Source organism: Cyprinodon variegatus, unplaced genomic scaffold (genome assembly GCF_000732505.1).
Source record: "Cyprinodon variegatus isolate N-32 unplaced genomic scaffold, C_variegatus-1.0 Scaffold886, whole genome shotgun sequence".
Taxonomy (NCBI): Eukaryota; Metazoa; Chordata; class Actinopteri; order Cyprinodontiformes; family Cyprinodontidae; genus Cyprinodon; species Cyprinodon variegatus.
This window is the reverse complement of record NW_015151339.1, coordinates 136771-155948: the sequence shown is the minus strand read 5'-3', so window position 1 is coordinate 155948 and position 19178 is coordinate 136771. Positions and strand designations below refer to the sequence as shown.

General features: G+C 38.7%; 1 protein-coding gene across 5 annotated transcripts in view; it reads left to right on the top strand.

Annotated features, from left to right (window-relative positions):
- Positions 1–15564, top strand: part of LOC107099583 (interleukin-12 receptor subunit beta-2-like) — a 21896-nt gene extending 6332 nt beyond the window's left edge. For 3 of the 5 annotated variants that reach the window (XM_015397772.1, XM_015397770.1, XM_015397771.1), the window contains 11 exons: positions 556–692; positions 773–944; positions 1021–1100; positions 3391–3583; positions 3669–3851; positions 4309–4407; positions 4503–4655; positions 10708–10848; positions 11012–11099; positions 13649–13739; positions 14538–15564. In XM_015397772.1, coding sequence (XP_015253258.1) covers positions 556–692; positions 773–944; positions 1021–1100; positions 3391–3583; positions 3669–3851; positions 4309–4407; positions 4503–4655; positions 10708–10848; positions 11012–11099; positions 13649–13739; positions 14538–15167 — 1967 coding nt within the window. In that variant the 3' untranslated portion in view covers positions 15168–15564. The remainder of the gene's footprint in view (positions 1–555; positions 693–772; positions 945–1020; positions 1101–3390; positions 3584–3668; positions 3852–4308; positions 4408–4502; positions 4656–10707; positions 10849–11011; positions 11100–13648; positions 13740–14537) is intronic. The other 2 variants (XR_001481966.1, XR_001481965.1) reach the window with 2 other exon arrangements.
- Positions 15565–19178: the final 3614 nt, after the last annotated feature.

Here is a 19178-nt window from a genome sequence, read left to right as displayed (position 1 = left end):
CCTCCAGTAAAGCACATTCACATGAAAATTACTCTTAATTAAAAACACTTATCATTTATTCAAAAGTATGTAATAACCTCATATTTAAAGTACTTTTAGAAGTTTGAATTATGAATATGAGCGGACTTTTCCTTTAAAATGGGTCTGTGCATTTATATTAGGTAGAAAATTGATAGGGTTATATGCTAAACAGCTTAAGCTTAGTTAGAATACATGTAAAGGTTTTAAATATTAATGATCAGTTTGAATCTGGCCATAAGTTTCCTTTGCCTGATGGAAGGTTACGCCTACTCATAGTTTGAAGTCTTTCGCAGCATTTAAAAGGTTTGCTCCTTTCAGATACCCCGCCCAAATAGAAAGATCACATAATGTTTCCATGTTGCATCAAAAGAACAATATGCTGATTGATTCAGCTTCTTTTCTACACACAGAGAGTTTTACATGTGTGCAAAAGATAGTAGGTTTCTCCTCAGATAGCCTTCTACAAATTTTAGATCTTTCTTTTTTCTGCACAATTGCTTTTTCAGATGATGTTATCATTGTTTTATATTTTAGTGATACCAGAGACCCCTCGTATAGTGAGGATGGAGTTTATGAATGACTCCACATCAGCAGAGCTACAGTGGGAATCTTCTGAGTCTTCAATGGACTTCATCCTCCAAATCAGGCTCCTTGCAAATAACAGCACCTCGGTAAAGTGACGTCAGGACAGCCATGTTGGCTTTATAGTATGAATTTGACCAGGCAATAACCACAAATGTGACTCTTTCAGGAGTACAGAGAGGTAGCAGAGTTCAGCGAGGGTCTGATACGACTGGAGAACCTACGACCTCTGACTGAATATCAGTTCCAGATCAAAACCTGCGCCTCAAAATCAAGACAGGCGCAAAGATCTCTCTGCAGCAAATGGAGCCCTTCTGTGAGGAAGAAGAGTCCAGGGAAAGGCAAGCGCACAACTCGGACTTAGGACTCATGTAATATCAGGCAAAGAGTCATCATTCTTATGTGTTTTTCCATCAGGGCCATCTCAGCAGCTACATGTGTGGAGAATGATAGGAAAACAGACCAATGGGCTGAAGAATGTGACCGTTTTCTGGAAGGTAATACCATGATTGTCTTTCCTGGAAACTGGTGATATTTTGTGCTAATGGTCCTTAAAACATTTCTTTATCCCTTTAATAAGACTACAAATAGTAATTATTATCAGAGGTGTCAAAAGTACTAATGTTTATTACTACAGTAGAAGTATAAACCTACTGTTTAAAACGCTTTTGTTGAAGTTAGAGAATCAACTAAAGGTTTTTACTCAAGTAAATGTGTAAAAGTACCATTTTTAAAACTATTTAAAGTATAAATGTAAAAGTTTGCAGGAAAAATGTTAAGGACAGAAGCTTTACTGCACTTCCCTATTAAAGGAACACTTTTCTATAATTCTGGATGGTAATTTCCTTAAACTTAGTTTTATAACTAATGGTAACAGTGTCAAATTTAACTTTTCATCATCTTGAAAAACTGTTTATTTTGGTTTGTGGTGAACAGCAAGTTGGGGCAGCACTGAGTCCAACCACAAAGAAATTTATTGTCTGGATGAAACTAATTATTTAGATGTTTTTTCAATTTTTATTAAATACCAACAGGCCATAACGAAAATGAGCTTAAATGAAACAAAACTAATTAGTCTATTGCATCGGTATATTTTATGTTTCCTGTGCAGAGAGATGTTGCTTTGCTTTGGATATCTATCCTAAAATCTCTGTGCAATTAGTTTCTTTAGCTGGAAAACATCTTCATACATGCAAGTGATATTGCATTACAGTAAACAACTTCCGTGGAATTAGTTTTCAGTTGATGGGAAATGGGACAATAGTAGAAAAGTTTAAAGGCTATTTTATCTCTATTGATATTCATTTCGGTGCTTTTTTCCAGAATCCATTCCCAGGCATTTAAACTGAATTAACCCTTTTTTCCCTGTGCATTCACAGACATGGAGAAAAATAAAGTGAGGACAGAAAACTTTATTTACTTCCATGTGTAAAGTTTCTCTTAAGGACTGAGAGCTGTGCTCAAGCCTTAAATTGATAAAACGGAGGGATTGAATGAGCTCACATTATTATACTTAGCTAAATAATAATGACTCCAGTAAGGTATAGATTATTACAATGAAATGATATTGTTATATTGCGCAATATTATCCTGACGTTTTTAAAAGTGACAGGGTTAAAACATTATAGTAAAGTTACATATGCATGATCAGATTTTTTTTTTTTTGTTTTTTGTTAGTGTCCTGTCTGGCAATGTGGCAATAAGAATAATTGTCTTGAACAGATTTTGCTTTCAAAAGTGGAGCAGTACGGCTATCACCATGGTGTTCTGCTTTATTTATGCATGTTAATAGCTTTATTATAATTATGCAGGGGGTGTTACAAATTTATGGACAATGCAAGTAGAACAGGAGAGGAAACCAGGAAAAAGGGAAAAGATGAAAGAAAGAGGAGATAAAAGGGAAACACCGATAAAACATCTTGTCTGCTTCATCACCTGCAAAGAGATGTAAAAAAAGAACAGCACAACCAATGGATATAGTGAGAGATACAATAAAGTAACACCTAGATTCTATCACTGAAGTATAAATGGTATTAGGTATAAGTATTAGGAACAACTTTGATTATTATCCTGAATTTTTAAAAGAAACAGGGTTAAAACATTATAAATAAAGACATTTTTGTTGATCAGGTCCATAGCTGATCACTGAAGCTTAGAAAGTTTGTAGTAAGAAAACCAGACCCTTAAGCTTGTTTATAAGATCTTATGATTTTGTATGGAAATAACTTTCTCCCAAGAAGGTTGTTTATCTCTCCAGCTTTGCATTTCGGTTTAATAAACGATTCTGAGCAGTTATGAGTTGCAGTGAGTGTTGCTGAAAGTAGGAAGGGTTTCAATTTTTTTGATTTAATTCAAATTTAATATCTACTTTTTAAGTAGGAAGCGCTTTCATCAACATATGCTCAGAATATTTCTAGGTTTTGAATCTGTGGTAACATTGCCTGTTTTTATTCTATATGTAAATATATTTATATTGTGATGTGAAGCAGTTTGATATTCCGATAAAACTCATTCTTCAATATTTTATGAAATGTCCTCCATGTTTGTTTTTGCTCCACCTTCGTGGACCAAAGAGGTATCTAGACTTTTAATGTGAAGCAGAAATAAATCGGTTAGTCAAATATGAATTGATTTTTTCATTAAGTCTTAGATGCATCTTACCTTTTGAGATTCTGATGTTACATTTAATCTTTTCAAATATCACTAACAAAAAAATCAGAGCAATTCGATGAAATAAGAAAACCTGAAGTAAACGACTAAATGATTAATAAAAGCCTCCCTTCCTAGCCTCCGTCATTCGAGGATTACAGTGGCGAGTTGAAGATGTACAGCATCTATCTGGATAAAAGCCATAAAGAGTGTGCTGCTGCCTCCAACCATTGTTCAGTTCAGGCACCAGAGGGGCTTCGAGCTCTGAGCGTCTCGGCTATAACCTCCTATGGGGCGTCTCCACCTGCAGTTGTAGACCTAAGACATGCAGGTAACAGAGATCGCAGCAAAGAGACTCAAATCATTCTTTCATTTTTGAAGTCTGTGGGAATCTCTAAAATGTTTTAATCATTTAGGTGCTTCTGGAGCCTCTTTGGGAAAGGTGGCGTCTATGGCAGACGGTAGCTCTGTTCATGTCTCCTGGTCTTCAACAGTTGGAAAGGATCTTCTGTATTTTATAGTAGAGTGGAAGAGCGAGCCTGCTGATGTGTTGCAGTGGAAAAAGGTGGACAAACATATAAAAGGCACAACAATCACAGGTAGAGTCGCCTATTTATTTAATTTGCTGCTAAAACAAGTCAAAAAGATCAACTTTTTTTATATAGATAGAGAGGAGGGGAGAGGACCTAAAATATTTACTCAAGTTAGAGTATAACTACTCTACTATAACTGTAGTATAACTGCAGTAAAGTATATATAACCAAAATGTTTGCACCTCTGAGTAAGTATAACTAGTTAAGACCCATCTTTTTTATTTATGTTTATGCTCTTATCCCACCCCCACACCAGTGGGACTCATAACCCAACCCTTTTGAAAACTTTTTGAATTTTACTAGTAAGCAGAAAAACTGGTGTGGGCTCCATAAGATGTTAAACAGCGCCCCCGTGTGTTCATTATTTAAAATAATTAATCCCACCACAGCTGTAAGGAACAAAGCTAATATTTAATGTACATAATTCAGTGGGGGGGTTGTTCACCTTCATGTTGTGTTTCAGGTTTGATGGCGGGTGTGATGTACAACCTCTCTTTGTATTCTGTGACCAGCAGAGGTGTCAGTGATCCAGCATCCAGACTGATCTACTCCAAAGAACTGAGTAAAAAAAATCAGCTTTTTCCTTCTTTTCTTCACAGCCTGTGCTACATTAACATCCAACGTCTGACTGTTCTGTCTCTGCGTTAATTGTTCCAGAGCCACTTGCAGCTCCCATGTTCCACATGGAAGAAAAGAACGGACAGATTCTGGTCCGCTGGGACGAGCTGCCCTCACACCAGCAAAGGGGCTTCATCACCAAGTACACATTCTATTGGCAGACACCGGACTCCAACAGCAGAGAGCTCAGTGGTAAGCACTGAAAATACAGATATATTTACAAAGGCTTTTCATGCTTTGCTTGTCCCAAATAGACTTTCCTGCTTTCATTAAGCAGCACTTCTTGGATTTTACATTCTGTCACATGCCCAATTTAGTGTGGGATAGAAAAATGAGTCAATATCTTACCTTGAAAAAATGTCATCCCTTCTGTTAAATATAGTAGAGGCTGTATCATACTGTGGAAATGTCAGAAAAGCTCGTCAAAGTTGAAGAGAAGATGGTTGGATGAAAACCTTAAAAATGGATCTCCTGACAGAATAATAACTAGACTGTCAAGGTTGGTTGTGGTTTGGAGGACCCAAATGCAGAGGCAGAGGTGAATACTTGTAGTTTTAAAGAAAATGGTTAACAAAGGCAGTCCAGAAATCCAACTAAAAATGTAACAGACCAGAACCATGTAGACTTCAAGGGAAAACACGTAGAAGGAGCCGGGGAGAGACGAGGGCAGACGACTACAGCGATGACATGACCAGCCACAACAAGGAACCAACAAAGAGTGAGAGCAGAGGGAGAGCATATATAGCTGACAGAGACAAAGGGAGGGCTAACGAGGGAGCCAAGGGGAAAGGAACACACACACACACAACAGGGCAACAGAGGACAACATGAGAACTAACAAATCTAGAAATTACAACACAATAGGAATTAAACCAATAAAAACAAGGAGCAAAGTAAAGCATAACATAACCAAAACCATGACATAAACGTGCAGCCAGAGCTATAGATCAAAGCATGATTATGTATTGCTGTGGCCTAGTCAAAGTCTAGTGCAGCTGGTATGGCCTGACCATTTCTGATCCCGTTAGAGAGTTAGAGCTATTTTACAAAGATGTACGGATGAAAGCTGCAGTGGAAGGAATTGATTTAGGAAGATGGATCCAAATGTAAATGAAACTTTAGTTTATTAGATGTAAAACAGTTAAAAAAAAACACAAAACCTATGGCTTTTCCTTCTGCTTCCTGATATGCACCAATTTTTAAACTGTCACATTGATGACAAATAATGGATGATGTTTCTGACTGTAAAACTTGGAGAAGCTAAAGGGATTCTAACACTTGTTGGAAGGCAGCTGATGTATTTCACCGTCATTTGGAGAACCAACTAGATAAAGTACAGCAGTATCTATTCAAATTTTCCCCACTTTACTTGATTGGCCCTTGGCTGGTACTTGGCTACTCCCCTTTAATTAATTTTCAAACATCTGAAATATTCTTTCTGTCATAATTTGGACAATTAGATCTAAAGAGAAGCATTATCTCCTGGTCAGACCCATTAATTCAGTGAAAGGGTGGCTGGAAGTTGGAGGGGATTTTGTTGCCATTCGGCTGGCTTTTAAATGGGAAGGGCCATTTTGAATGGCTTCTACTTTAACAGCAGCTTCGTGCATTTACAGGTTCATATTTATCAGTGACTTTGACCAGAAGAGTTATTGATCTGCTCCTAGTAGTCTTATGGCTTCATAACGTTTGTTAATGTCACAAAGGTTTGTATCACACACATAGGACTTAGTCCTAATCACAGCCACAAAATGTATGTTTGCAGTAAGCAAATCCATAACCAAGGTGTATTTTTAGCAAGTCAGTTAGGCTTTCATGGTGTTCTATGTCTCTTTAAGAATCCTACAATCATAGATCGTCACTTCTAGCTTCCTTTGTTGACTGTATCATCTGGTCTCCCTGTTGCTGTCAAGGAAAACTCCAACTTTTATCCGTTCCTTCACCTTTTTCAGGGCCTCTTTGTGCTTGCACTTATAAACCTGAACCATGTTCTGAACCATCATTTTGAATCAGCTTTCTCCGACCTCTCTTCAGGTGTGATGTATTGTTCTATAACTTCCTCTGACAAACCTACATGACATCTCTTTTATCTTGTTCAGTCACATGGTCTTGGTATTTCAACCTAGTCGCACATTCTTTCTCTTTTTGCAGAGTTGCTACTTTGTTTTAAACTGTGGACATCTTTTTTTTAAGCTTCAACAAGTATAGACATTTTCAGCGTTGTTATAGTATAGTTGTTACCGTGTTAAAATCCCTGTCAAATCTAATTTTACAGCCACTTTTTCTTTGTCCTTTTTTCAGATAATAAATTTAAATGTTTATATATCCTGTTTCCTTTTCCAAACTCTTCCAGACCTGGAAATCTCTCAAATTAAACTGTATTCTTTAAAAGTCTGCAAGAGGAAACACTTTTAGTCTTTAATACTTTGGCTGCATTATCAAAAGCGAAGTGTTTTATAGCTTGTATTTACATGAATTTCAGCACGTTGGTCACATTAATTATTTTTGCACTTGAGAATCATTTTTGTTTGTTTGTCAGACTATTTTTAACTTCAAGAGCTACAAATGTCTATTTCTGCAAGTACAACATGCAACGCCTACCTTGCACTATTGTCTATGGAAAACATTTACAAACCTAATTCAGTCTGCGATGAGCATCCTTTAGAAAAAAGACATACCTTAATATGTGGTTTTGCATCTGACAACTGAGCAAACGGAGCCATCAAAGAGTTTTGTGAGATGCGGGGAAGAAAATAGAGAGCCTCAGTGCATAGCATCCTCCAAACAAAGCTTTTAGCTCAAACACAACAGCTCTGTGTGAAAGCATGCAGCACTATTCTTTACATTGTTTCATTACATCATCAGTGAGCAAATTTCTTTTTAACTGTAAAACCTGAGGAAAGTAACAATTCATTTTATTTCAGTCCCTTTTTAAACGGTGACATGAGGGATTCATCATTCCATTACAAAAATCGCAGAAGGTAGAGCTCCCCCATAATCTGATCCTTTACCCCCCTGAGGCCTGTTGATCCAAGTGTATGTTAATCTCAAAGGGCCAAACCTCTGTGTTTATTTCCTAAATGCTGGTTAGCACAAAATCAGTGCCGACATGGTAACCGACGTATGTAATCAGTGACCATTAACTGTTACTAATTGCAATATACCTACATTTCAATTGAGTTTATTTATATAGTATCAATTCACAGCACGTCATCTCAAGGCACAGTTCACCAGATCATCCAGTCAAATTGATTCAAAGTTTTCTATTTAAGGAAAACCAGTTGATTGCATCGACTCATTGACTACAAGGCAATCCCTTACACTAAGAATGCTTGTAGCGACAGTGGAGAGAAAAAAACTCCCTTTGAACAGGAAGTAACCTCCAGCAGAACCAGGCTCAGTGTGAGCGGCCATCTGCTGAGGCCAACTGGGGTTCAAAGAGACAGAAGCAGAGATACAAAAAGCAGCTGTAAAAGGCCTGTACAGGAAACACACAGCCAGGCAGACGAGCTCCGAGCCAAACTCAATGTCAGAGGATGTAAAGCACATCCAGTTAGTCACAGTCAGAGAAACAGGACTAGACTGAAAAACAGGCCAATCTCCAACATCTATAAACATTTTTCTGTACTTGGGGGCAAATAATTGTTTTATATGCATATTAGGGGGTAGGTTATGTCAGAAAGAAAGAGCCCTGCTCTGATCTCCTGTTAGCATTAGAAAGATCCCTCTGCTTGTTGGCTGCTTCAGTTGATAACAGTTAGTTAATGATTACTGCAAAATACATTTAAAGCTATGCATTTTATGTAATGTTGCACACACTATTATCGTAAAAAGGGCAGCAGTGTGGTTTAGAATTAGAAAGAATATAAAAATAGCTCAAATGTTAATATGTGACAAACAATGTCCAATCCTGAAGTTAATCCGAGTCTCTCATTCACATTCAAGCTCGATGTTGATTTGAAAGTGGGAGGAAACACAACATTGCAGTGAGCTTCCTGCTGATGTTCTCACTCAGCATCAGTTCTGCCTTTCTTGTTCTCCTTTAACAGCATTTTCTTGCATGTTTGTACTTTATCTCTGTTTCCAAGGCTTACTATAACACCTGCGAGCAGACACGTGTGGTAAACTATACATGCAACGGTATGCATTTGCTTCTCAGCACGAACCACACTTACATAATGGAAAGGGTGCAAGCGGCATTCCATTGATACTCCCCTCCTTCAAAGTTTCACAGCATCAGCAGGGTATTTCTAGCTCTGGCTTCCCGTAACAAAAAGAAATTCATATTCACCTTAAATTATCATTAATTTCTTCATGCTAATTGTTTATCTAAAAATGAAAATAGCATCAGAGCCGATACCTGCTCAGGAAACAGACATAACAATCAGATATTCACAAATCCTGTTTTTATAAAGTCCTGCAGTTTCCCATGTTTTTCTATGTGAGGAATTTGTGAAGTTGATGTTGGGAAGAAACTTGAGAGTCAAAGTTGACTTCATTTTCACAGCTTCTTTAGAGTTTTCTAGAAACCAGAAACAGGAAGAAGGTGGCCTCATGCACACATGTGTTAGAAGAGGCTGTTACGAGCCAGCTATTTGTGGAAGCTGGCTATAAGAGCACCTCAGAGCTTACCTCTTCCTCTTTCTAAAGTGTCATGTGCTCGCTCAATAGCTGTTGTTTTCCTTTTCTGACTGAGTTTTGCTAAAGCCTTTGTAGTACAAAATGATCCTGATGTATTGCTTATGCTTATGACTGGTTGAAAAGCGGTTAGAGTTTAGAGCACTACCCACTTAATCTGATTTCTTTCTAAATGTTTTCTTCCCTTCATTTGTTTAAACACCACACTTGTTGATAAAACTATATAAAGCCCATTTCATCTCCTTCTAAATCTTATTTGCACTTTTTCTTCTGCCAGGTTCATTTTCAACTTTTAATTTGGCAAAGGGACTTTGACATGTCATCGTAAAGGACATGAAAACATGACTCTTGATAAAGTGTCTTATAATATAAGGACATCTGCTGCTTAAATCCTCCACTGATTCTCTTCTAAATTTAATGTTGAAACAAAAATAATTTTGTTTTTCTTAATTTTTTTAGTTGCTTCAAACTCTTAAATTGTAATATAGAATTGAGAATGGATGTGCAAACAGAAACTGGCTCAGTCAGAATGCAGAAGCGTGCTGCTCTCCTAGCCTACAGCCTGTGTGTCACTGTTGACTGCAAATCTATATCTCTCCTGCATCTCATGTGAGTTTTAATATGAAACTCAAACTGCGTCAAACAGCAAAGGCACAGTGACACTGGCTGAATGCTGCTGACCACTAATTTTACAGTGCATTGTCAAAGTATTAATATTGTTGAAATTTTTTAGCTTTTTTGTCTCATTGCAGCAAAATTCCTGGTATTTTTGTGATCATCTAACAAAAAGGTCACAATTGTAATAATTATAATAATAATTATTAAATTCAATTCAGTTTATTTTCTGTAGCGCCAATTCACAACACAAGTCATCTTAAGGCACTTTACAGTTCAACCAGATCATCCAATCAGATTGATTCAAAGTTTTCTATCTAAGGAAAACCAGTTGATTGCATCGACTTATTGACTCGAAGGCAATCTATCACACTAAGCATGCTTGTAGCGACAGTTGGGAGGAAAGATTCCTTTTTAACAGGAAGAAACCTCCAGCAGAACCATTCTCAGTGTGAGCGGCCATCTGCTGAGGCCAACTTGGGTTCAAGGAGACAGAAGCAGACATAGAAAATACAAAAGGCAACTGTTAACCAGCTCCACAGGCGGCCCCGTCCTGGAAACACGCAGCCAGGCAGACGAGCTCCGAGCCAGCTCCCATGTCAGAGGATGAAAGAGACCAAATCCAGTTAGTCACAGAGAAGCAGTACAACAATGAAAAACAAGTCAGGCTCCAACATCTATAAACAAAGGTGTTGTTGGCAGATGACAAAAAGCAGAGAGAACTTAACCTTAGAGATTGAACTAACAAATACACATGTACATCACAATTCTCAGGTTTTATTCAGAACATATTTGGAATATTTGCATGATTTTCCTTTTGTGTTGCAGTTGTTGGCGCATCAACAACGCAGACTTTCAGTTCAACAGGCTTTTCTGTCTGCTGAGATGTTTTCCCTGTCGAGCTGCAGGGGTTAATGCTGAACAACCAAAAAAAATGTATTAAGCTGCCTTGGAAATAAAAAAAAACTAACCTTCCTTTTATTCTGTATAGTGATGGTGTCTGGATCAAGCCAACGACAGATATGGCTGGACTGTCCAGGAGGACTTAAGGCCATACAGATGACAGCCTCAAACTCAGCTGGAGAAGGGCCTCAAAGAAAAGGGACCATTATTCCCCCTCCAGAAACAACTGGTCAGCAGTTTTTCTCCCTTTTAAGTTTTAAAAAATCACCATATATAAACTTTATGTTGTTTTAAATTAGGTCTCTTTCTCTGTATAAAGGAAAATATCTGCTTAGAAGTAAAGACAGGTAAGAATTTGTCCAATTAATCACTTTTCCTTCATATCTCTTCAGTCCGCCTGGTGGTTGTGATTTTGTTCACCATGATCGTATTTGTAGCGATTGTGGCCAACCTGATGTGCTGGAGCTGCGTGAGGAAACGGTAATCATGTTTACTTATAAAGTTCAAATGTTAACATTTCCACAGAAAACCACATTCTGTCTACCCGACAACCGAACAAGTTGATTTTCGTCTCGTTGTCCTGCAACTTAATCTCAGCGCTGATAAGTTTTGTTTTACGAGTAAAAGGATGGATGACCCTGTGGTTAATTTTTAGTGAAAAACCACACTCGAGTAAAAACCCACTAGGTTATCATGAACAGAAACCTAAACCTCATTCTGATTTTGCTTTTTTGTTTATCTGCCTGCATTATTAGTCATGTCATTAGCATTGATGTGCGTTTTCCTGTGAAAGCATATGTAACACTTGCATTTCAATCATATATGATCAGGCCAAAACCACAAACTTCAGCGAGTTTTATTAGACACTTATGACTTTAAACCAACATTAAGTAGCAGTAAGTTACATTTTTGCTTCTTCTTTTTTTTTTTTTTTTAACACAGATTAGATTAGAATGAGAGAATATTTCAAGATCAGTCACGGCAACTTTCAATATGTTATCCACTGGGTTTGGCCTTTAACTGGGTTTTCTAACACATGAATAAGTTACGATTATGTTTTTGTAGCTCTAGCTGCAGTTTGAAACCCTTTGGAGTCTCTAACCTGTTTCTTCCAGGACATTAAGGTTTAGTTCCAACCGTCTTTCCATCAACTTTGACGAGCTTTCATATCCCTGCTAAGGAAAAGCATCTATGCAGTGTGATGCTGGCACTACCAGTTTTCAACCTGGGGATGCTGTTTGGTATATAGTAGTTTATATGCAGGCCAAGAACTTCAGCTTTTACCTCGTCTTAAAACAAGCACATTTTCCATGTTACATCCTTCTTCCAATCCTCTATAACTGCTATAATTTAGCTATGCCTATCATGCACAGTGAAAAGACCACTATTCGTAATACAGAAAACAGGACAGATAACCACACTGCTGAAAATTTAAACCTAAATAGGTAATTTTAATAAGTGCATTTTTTGATTGAGGAGATAAGTGAGATACTTTGCCTTTGGAACAAGAACATTTGCATTTAAAATAGAAAAGAAACAATTGCATTGTCTGATTTCAAGTCCATATTATCTAATTATCTTATCTTAAGATTAAAAATATTCATTCCATGCATCTCTGCTTCTGTCTCCTTGAACCCCAGTCGGCCTCAGCAGATGGCCGCTCACACTGAGCCTGGTTCTGCTGGAGGTTTCTTCCTGTTCAAAGGGAGTTTTTCCTCTCCACTGTTGCTACAAGCATGCTTAGTGTGAGGGATTACCTTAGAGTAAATGAGTCGATGCAATCAACTTAACAAAAGAGATGATTCTTTAAATCAATTTGACAGTATGGTCTGGTTGAACTGTAAAGTGCCTTGAGATGACATGTGTTGTGAATTGGCGCTATAGAAATAAACTAAATTGAATTGAAACTAATTCCATTGGCAAGTCACCTTATTTACCTACTCAAATTAAAAGTAAATATACTTCATTTAAGAAATGTTTACCTATTTCCTGATCGTTTTTGTAGTGCATGGGCATGCACATGGTCAGACCTAAAGGGAATTTAGAGTTGCAGGAATCTGGGGCTCAGAGAGAAGATCCATATCTGTAGAAGGAGGACAGAATGAAACTCCATGCAGAGAGACAGGAATTGGAACCAAGGAACTTGTTACTTGTGCTGTTAGCTGATGTATCCTTTCAGTTGTCTTATCAATGCACGCATCAAGTTTCAAAAACATGGCTGCTGCACATTGTATTCTGGGTGGGTGGCCGGGTGGGTGGCCCTCCCCCTAGAAAGTGAGCCCCAAATTATTTGTTTACAATGTAAAATTATGCGTATAATCTGAAAAATGAGAAGTGTTTCCTCTTTTGTTTTTTTAAACATGAAATATGAGGTTAAAAAACTTGTTGTACGAGGAGATAATGACACAGAAGATTTCAGCTTTAAAAGAATTCTGCTGAAACCTGAAAGTGACGTGGAGCCACGGTCATGGTGCCGCCAGTGTTTGCTGCTTCAGAAATGCGTATAAATGAACTCCCAATGCTGAAGGAAAGGCAGCAACCGCACAATTAGAGAAGTAAAACTGTTTAGTTGATCAGTTTCAACTTACTTTCGAGCATGAACGATTACGTTGGCTTCATTATGATTATTACAAGATAAACCTCAAGTTTGGCAAGTTTTAATTTCACAAATCTGCACCGGTCTGTTGTGGTAAAGAAAGAGCTGAGCCAAAAGGCAAAGCTCTCAATTTACCAGTTGATCTACGTTCCTGCCCTCATCTATGGTTATGAGCTTTGGGTTGCGACCGAAACAACAAGATCTCGGATATATGCAGCTGAAATTAGTTTTCTCGGCGGATATTCAGTCCCTTCTGTTTTGGAAGCAGGCATATCTAAAATATGTTAAAGTTTGGTTGATTTAATGTGACTAAAGTAAAAATGTCTGATAAAATCATTATCATCTTCATTAAGAGCGATAAAACAAACATGGCTGTTTTTTTTAAGCTTTTTTTGTCCAAAAATTAAAATATGTATAATATCTTTGGTTTCAGGATTAAACAGAAATGTATAGCATGGGGACCTAAATGGCTCATGGACAACTTGCCAAAACCGGGACACAGTAACGCCATCAGACTGCTGGAGGTAATAAACAATGGATGCACTGATGCCTGACATACAGTAGCCAATAGCTGCAACAGATCATTTATTTAGCAGTACTTCCATATTTATATAAGTAAACCTGTTAAAGCATTTCAGGAACTGAAATAGTCTCTTTGTCTCAGAGTGATCTCACAGTTTTATTTAGCTGAGAACATAAAATGTAACCTGACAACAGCCAGATGCATGTCTCGCTCCGCCTAGCTCCACTCACATACATCTGGGAACCCGCTCATTGAAAGCGATTTCCCCAACCGAATTTATGGTCTGTCCAATCAGGACGCAGGGCGGGTGTGTCCTGGAGTGGAGATGCGACCGTGAGATTCTAACAACAATGGCGGCTTGCATTGATGCTGCTATTTCTTCTGTGTTGTCCAATCTATCTGATTTTGTTTCATTAAAAGAACATCAGAGAACGGCTTTGAAGGCTTTTGTTGGTGGAAACGATGTTTTCGCCCTTCTCCCGACCGGATTTGGCAAGAGCTTGATCTACCAAATGGCTCCTCCTCTCACAGCGTCACGGGTTAGCGTCGGTGTGAGTGGTTGAAATAGCACGTCAATAAAGATGACAGACAAGTGGCTTATCCAATCATATGCAAGGAGTTTTGATAAAGCCCAGCCCTCAGTAAAGGCAATTCCTATGGCGGGTTCCCAGATGTATGTGAGTGGAGCTAGGCGGAGCGAGACATGCATCTGGCTGTTGTCAGGTTACATAAAATGCACTTTTCTCCAACAAATATGTAAGAGTCTTCTTTCCTCTGATCATTTCCTTTCTTTCACTAGGATGACAGAAGTGAGCCACTTTTCTCCACCATCTATAGCGACCCTCCTCTTTCGCCGATCCTTGTGATCTCTGAGGAGGAGGAGGAGGAGCGGGATGAAGTTTACCCCGCCATCCATGTTGAAGAGTCCCTGGTTGGATCTGACCAGACACCCGATACCACAACAATCCTGGTTCAATACAGCAGCTACAAACCTCAGATAGCTGCCCTGGTTCCTCTTGAAGAGGAGGCGAACAATGCGGAGGAGGAACTAAGAGATGTTCAAGAAAACACAGAGGAAGATAGGTGTTTGCTTGGGTTTGAGGGATTACTGGGAGAGCTTTTTTCTGATAAGGATTTGGATTACTCCCATAATTCTCACCAGATCCCCCTTTGCTTTACTGGGGATCTTTTGCTGCCGAAAACCGCTGCAACATCTACCCTTCAAGGAATCCACTTAGATGAGATGGGCGGCAAGGAGGAGGATGTGGAGAACAGTGTTTCTTCTGTGGACTTGCAGCAAGTTGAGAAAAAGACTCTTGATTCGGATGATAGCTCATCCTGCCCGTTTTCAGTTGACACAATCCAGAGCAGCGGCTACTTCCCCCAGGTAGCGCCTCTCAGCGCCATGACGGGGGAAACACTGAGGTAGCACGGATGTTGGACAGACAAGAATTGGACTTTAAGTCCATTTTAAGAGCATTAAAAAAGCACAAAGTTTGGTGGAAAAGATACCATGGTACCAATGAACTGCACGAATAGTTGGGGACTTAACTGTGAGTTGGCTTCTTTCTTATCCTTATTAATGGATATACAGCCATATCTGCTTCACTGTGCAATTTCACTCAGCCCTGATTATAAAAGATAACAAGAGGCCCCTCTCCCTTGCTTTTTCTGACTTCACCTCAGCAGACCCAACTGTGAAACTCCTGAGGTTCACAGATGATGTCTCCATCATTGTTCTGATCCAGGTCATCGATAAGGAGGAAACATCTGGAGTGCATCCCATTTGAGACAATGGAAATGCTGTTGGACTTTGAAAAGGAAATGAAAAACACCCCAACTACCTCAACTCAACTTCCTTAACAACACCTGCCCAAAGTGGATTACTGCTGCTCCCCTCAATGGGACCTGAGATGGTACGGCCCTGTAAGCACTGTTAGGAAGTAACTATATGTCTACAATGAACCATTAGGATGAATATTTAGGGTCATGACCTGACCTTCCCTCCATCCAGGAGTTGGCCAGGTAAAGATTCAGATATGGGCAGCTAACATCTCCGCAGACCCCACACTCCCTGGACACAAAGACTTTTACCTTCAGGTCATCACTGTTTGCACTACCAGAGCCTGTATAGAATGATTATACACATGTATATATACATGTACGTACTCTGCCTTTATTTCTTTATTTTGTTTCCTCTGAAGTCGTAATAGCTGTGTTTATCATGTGATGTTTATGAAACTGAAGTCAGATTCCGTGTTTCTGCATAAGGTCTTGGCCAATAAAACTGATTTCGTTTATCCGGAAGAGCAGACTGTAAATTCTTTGTGCTTTTTAAACTCAGACTGTTCCTGCTGCTTTAGTTGAGTTTGGATTAGCATACTGTAAGTATTTCAAAACTAGAACATCAGAAGGAATTTGTGAATTTTACGCTTTTTTTCATTATTAATCGGACCTTGGGTCAGTAATTCAATTCCATTTATTTCTATAGCGGCAATTCACAACACATGTCATCTCAAGGCACTTTACAGTTCACCAGATCATCCAGTCAGATAGGGTTAGGGTCAGTTTTAACAGGAAGAAACCTCCAGCAGAACCAGGCTCAGTGTGAGCGGCCATCTGCTGAGGCCGACTGGGGTTTAAGGAGACAGAAGCAGAGATACAAAAGGCAACTGTAAAAGGTTCTTAGAAAATGTTAAAATGTTTGCCTATTACCTTAGAAAAGCAAGGTGCAACAGAGTCAAGTCTGTCGGCTGCATGTTCTCAAACACCCTTCAGATGTAACCCTGGGATTGCAACCGTGAATTATTGAGGGCAACTCAACAACATTGATATTTTCTTGAGTTGTTATCCATTTGGAAGACCAAAGTGCCTGTGCTCTAGTTTCCAGCTAATGTCTCATTATGTTGCTTCAATAAACCACATAGTTTTCTTTTCATTCTGATACTACAACCCCCAATACTTGAAAGGGTGGTACTCTAAAGTTTGCAAAATTTTCATTTAAATCTACAGTGTGTTATTTTCAGCGACATATAGCGTCCAGACTGCAGACCGCAGCAACATGAACATCTCCCCCCCACCGCTTCTCCCCCCCAACAGTACGGCGAGCGTTACGGGACAAAATGTCTTCCACGACGTCCGCATCACCTACCTTCTCAAGTGATGAGGTTTGTTTACATAGATAATTTTAATACTGCCATCTATTGTTTAGTACCTTCTCAGTTCATCTCTCTCAACTTGCCGTAGTTACTTTCGAGCGTAATGGGCGATCTCGAAATCACTAGTTTGTTGGCTCTGCGCTGCCGTAGCGCAAAGGTGTCTGCCTCCATGCCTGCTCCTCTGTAATTATAAATAACGAATTCTAAGGCAACGCAAATATTAAGGTTAAGAGGCTGAGCTCGTAGATGATGATAAATAACATAGTTATGTATAATATATTACATTTCTGACTGTATATCCCTGTAATTATTACACACTGTTGCTTTAACTGTAACAATGATCATTTGACCAACATTCGGGTTTTGTTTCATCTGACTAAAGGAATACCTCCCAAAGTGTTTTTGCGAGCTGTAACCTGGAATTTTATGTTGCTGGTAATGCCTCCTAGACTCTCTCATTGCCAGGTGCATGGAATAGGCTACGCATTCCCCAGCGTTTCTACTCACATATAGTTTGATTTATTTTAATTTATATGGCGCTAATTAACAACACATGTCATCTTAAGGCACTTTACAGAAACTATACAACCACATCATACAGTTTAAGTTAAAACAGATGAGAACAAAACGTTGGCATTTACAGTAGTAGCCATTCAAAATGTCCACACTTTCCTTGATGGCCCTTGGCTGGTCCCCTTCAATTCCTTTTTAAACATCAATATTTATACTAAAATATTCTTTCTGTCATGATTGTGGACATTAAGATCTAAAGAGAAGCTCGATCTTCTGGTAAGATACTTTAATTCAGTGAAAGGGTGGAGTCAGAAGAACAAATATGCAAGCCAAGGAGAATGAGGAGATCTCTGCAGTGGCTGGAATTTGGAGGGATTTTGCTGCCATTCTGCTGCCATTCGGCTGGCTTTTTTACCGTTAAGGGCAAATTTGAATGGCTGTTACTGTAGCAAACAGAAATTTGTATTTGTTTATCCTAAGTGACCTAATACAGCAGTAAAATCTGATTTTCTTGTCATATAGTGAGAAGAAATCTCTATGTATTGTGTGTGTGGACATCAGATGTTAACAGTTATTTTCTCCTATTATAAAAAAGCAGGTATTTTTCTCATTGTTGGATATTTCTGTTTTTTTCTCTGTAATACCTCAGTGGTAAAAACAGCCTTAAACTGATCTTTTTCTTATCTCTGAGATCTGTTTGTCACAGTAGGATCTGTTAAACCTGTTTTAGCTCATTTTCTACCACCATGAGCCTTTACTTCCATTTTTTTTTATTCACATCCAATGCTGTAAAAAGCTTTCAGTCATGTCTCAATGCTTTGCTTGCAGAACTGTAGTCATTTAAATTGGTCAGTATTTCTCTAGGGTTTCCAGAAGCCTTTGTAAAACCTAGTTGTGACTATAGAATGAACCCTGGATAAAGAAAGAACCTCTGCCAGATTGTTGATGGGTGTTTTGCTTCCCTTTTTTCCTAAAAACATGATTTCGAGATACTGTTAATCTGGAAGAACAGACACCTCTGTTTACCACATAGAGCATCCAAACTTGAAAATAGATCCTCAGAAGGTTGCGGCTGCTGCAAGTCACCACCGTTGCAAGATGCAACGGTGGTGACTTGCAGCAGCTGCTGCATGTAGACATATAAGAAGCTCACTCACTAGTAATAGCACCTTTATCCAATAAATCTCTCTCAATCCAAAAAGAAATACTAAACACCACGGTTTAGAAGCAACATCCTTCACATGACAGATGTGTGGGTTTTCTGTGACACCTTCACCATCATAGATGCATATCATAGCATTAACCTGAGGCAGGAAGGGATAAGTTGTGGACACCCACCAATTATCTTCCATTGCAATTGGTAACCATGGTGATTAATAAGCGGGTGGGTTGAGAGATATTGACAACCAGTAATAAGTACATTTCTTAGGCAACTCATGATAATATGAAGATGAGAAATTCCAACTTCATGCAATTATACATGCAGAGCTTCTGAGGTGTTGCCACCTCTCTCATCTGCTATTTCTCTGAGATCCGATATATAGTGTAACCCATTAGTCATTTAGCCTGCTAATCACCAGTCTGGCACTAGGGAACACAGAGAGACAAAAGACATAGGTGTGCAAAATGCTGGGTTTTTTTTTTTTTTTTTTTTTTTTGTATATTTTTAAGAGAGATGAAATGATAGCATGATTTTGTTTCTTTTTAATAATCCATTAATGTCAGGTATGCAAACTTGACAGTCGTTTGGCCAAAGATGTAGATGGCAC